Source organism: Charadrius vociferus, unplaced genomic scaffold (assembly GCF_000708025.1).
Source record: "Charadrius vociferus isolate BGI_N301 unplaced genomic scaffold, ASM70802v2 scaffold260, whole genome shotgun sequence".
Taxonomy (NCBI): domain Eukaryota; kingdom Metazoa; phylum Chordata; class Aves; order Charadriiformes; family Charadriidae; genus Charadrius; species Charadrius vociferus.
Window position 1 is genome coordinate 1,625,890 of NW_009646410.1, and position 2,926 is coordinate 1,628,815.

The 2,926-nt window shown below is 37.1% G+C and overlaps 1 protein-coding gene across 1 annotated transcript; it reads right to left on the reverse strand.

Annotated features, from left to right (window-relative positions):
- Positions 1-664: 664 nt before the first annotated feature.
- On the reverse strand, positions 665-2,679 carry TOB1 (transducer of ERBB2, 1). Its single transcript, XM_009879740.1, has one exon. It carries the CDS (start codon positions 2,470-2,472, stop codon positions 1,495-1,497), a length of 978 nt encoding a protein of 325 aa, XP_009878042.1. The 5' UTR covers positions 2,473-2,679; the 3' UTR covers positions 665-1,494.
- Positions 2,680-2,926: the final 247 nt, after the last annotated feature.

Here is a 2,926-nt window from a genome sequence, read left to right on the forward strand (position 1 = left end):
TTTCTCCTCCTACTCACATTCACATTTTGAGAACCTATTAAGTCAATATCGGTAAAATCCACTAAATAAAAACCTTAGCATGTCACATTGTTGTTGCATTACATTTATCTTTTTAATAGAGCATATAAAATAAAAGTTTACAATGAGTTTAGTAAAGTGTAAATCAGCACTTTTATTCAGTCTAGTTTCTGAGCTATTAATCCCCAATACAGAAGCAGACCGCTGATGCGCTGGGCTAGGACCTCTCCAGATCACAGTTCAAATCCATTCTGATGACAGGAAAAGGGAATTTCATTGAATCACCCAAGTCCCTTCTAGATGCGTCGTGTCACACAAAACCTCAACATTCGCACAGCTTATAGTCTTAACGCTCAAGGGAAAAAAAATAAAACTTCCTTCTGGCTTCAGTGAGCTGCAGTTACAGAAAACAAGTGAAAGTTTGCTCAAATAATTGTAGGCAAGTACTTAATCAGGCTATGTGCTTTGTCAGTAGTATTTTAGGTAAAGCAACTCATTATTGTGGTGCATCAATAGAGCAACCCTCTCCATCGCTCCTTTGTGATGCACTGAGTCAGACTTTTTTGCATCATTAGCACTGACAACACAATAAACGCCGCGCTCTGATCTTCAGCAGAACAGTAAAAACACAGACCACAACAGTCAATTAATTTTGAAGAATTTTAATACAAACTTAATATAAACTATTTCAGTCCCTCTTAACATGTAAGACACTGACTCAAAATACTTTTATACCTTTTTTCAAGTATTGCACAATGTAGGTACAAAATTAATATTTACGATTACATTTTCTTCCATAATATATAGCAAAAATCTTTAAACTTTTAACAGAAAATACAATTTGTGTTTCTTTTGAAAAAAGCAAATATTTCGTACATTTTAATTCCACCACTAAGGAATATTCTGTACACAACTTTTTATTTTTTTTTTTTTAGAATTGATGTCTTTAAGATGGATATCTTACAATTTCAGTAAAAAAAATACAACATGAAGCTGCTGCAGCTGTCACAGATCACTGTAGTAAAAAGATATAAATGCAATACCATGTTGTAGAAACAATATATATACTCTGATATTTTACAAACTTTGTACTAAATTAAATTATACAATTAGAAAAAGACCAATAAACCCACCTATTAGTGCCAATTTTTTAATATATATACACATATGTGTTTGTGGACATATATGTATACACACATGAAAAAAATTAGCCACATCCTTGCTATATCTTAAATACTGTAAGAGGCCATATTTTGAGAGTATATTTTTGTAATGTACAGTCAGTATAAAATAATTTTGTGCTTGGTTGGCAAATGAAAAAATGATGCATGTTGTATTTATCTAACCAAGCCTGAATGTATTCATACTACAAGCCTTAAAAAAAATCTCAAGAGGTGGAAAAAAAGATACACCCTTGGGTACGTGCATTTTAACTTGTACAATAGTATTTACTTGTATTTCACTTTCCTTTTATTTTTAGTTAGCCATAACTGGCTGGAATTGCTGGTTAGAATACTGCATGTTGTTTAAACTAAAATTCAAGCCATCCACAAAAGACTTTTCATTTAGACCTCCATAGGCTGCAAACATATCAAAGGCATTACTGTACTGGAGAGGACTGAGGTTAAGGGGGCTGTCACCAGGAAAGATGCTACTGGTACTACCTTGACCCTGCATGTTGGGGAAAATGAACTCCTTTGCGTTAGGAGAAAGGGCAGAAGTCTTCTGCTGTTGTTGCTGCTGCTGCTGACTGCCTAAGCCAAGCCCGTAGAGAGAGTGCATGGAGGAGGAAAGGGCTTTCTGCTTCAACAGGTCATTGACATTCAAGCCAAGGTTGGTGGGAGAGGTGCGGGCGACCTTGTTGCTACGGCCGCTATTCTTCATTTTGGTCGAGCCAAACTTGGTGGCAGCAAATGTGGCAGTGGTGAAGGTTAAAGGCTGAGTGGAGCGGGGCATGAAAGTTGGGCTCACAGCAGCAGAGTGACCAAAGGGAGGAGAAGGAGAACTAGACACTGAAGATGCTGGGTCACTAATTGGCATGAACACCTGGGCCTCTGGGTTAAAGCTGTTCTTGATTTCCTTATCCAACTCACATCCATTTTCATTATCATCCACATAAAGCACTTTCACTGGTCCCTTTTCACCGATTTGGTATGAAACCTCAAATGGGTCAATCCAAACACTAAGATCCTGAGGCAAGTTGCCACGAACATCATCAATGTCCAAACCACTCTCTTTGGATGCTTGTTCTATGACAGGGTCCACTTTCTCCCCTATATGTATACATCTAAACCCTGATCCTTTGTATGGCTTTTCTGGATACCAGTGCCCTTCATACTTCTTCTTAAGAAGTCTTTCAAGCTCTTCACCAAAAATGTTGACACGTCGTCTGGGAAGCTTATTGTACAAATATGAAATAATAAAATTGAGTGCTACTTGGATTTCAAGCTGCATAGCTGCTATGCCACAAAGTTTTAAGTCTGTTTCAAAACCCGAAGAAAGTGTTCAAGATGCCACAGGGAAACAAAATTTCATTCAAAGTGCTGATTCTAGTCGATTATTATCCTTCACCTTGAGTGCTCTTGTTCCTTTAAGAAAAAACAAAGCAAACACATCCAAATAAGGAAAGTGTAAGATCAAGCTCCAAGGCCTATTCTTTCAGCTTCACTTTCTCCATGAAATAGGTTACTTTTTAAATAAAAAAACGTGCATCAAACTATTTATATTCACCCACGGAAGGTGAGGATGTCAATTACATTCAGAATGACTTACAAACAATACTGCAGAAGATGCACTAGGCATGTGTTTACATATACAGCATGGGGCATTTCGAAATCACATGAGCTTGCCATTTAGTTATTCACAAAGCAGCAAGGATAATTTTTAAGACATCACAGAACTGCCAGGC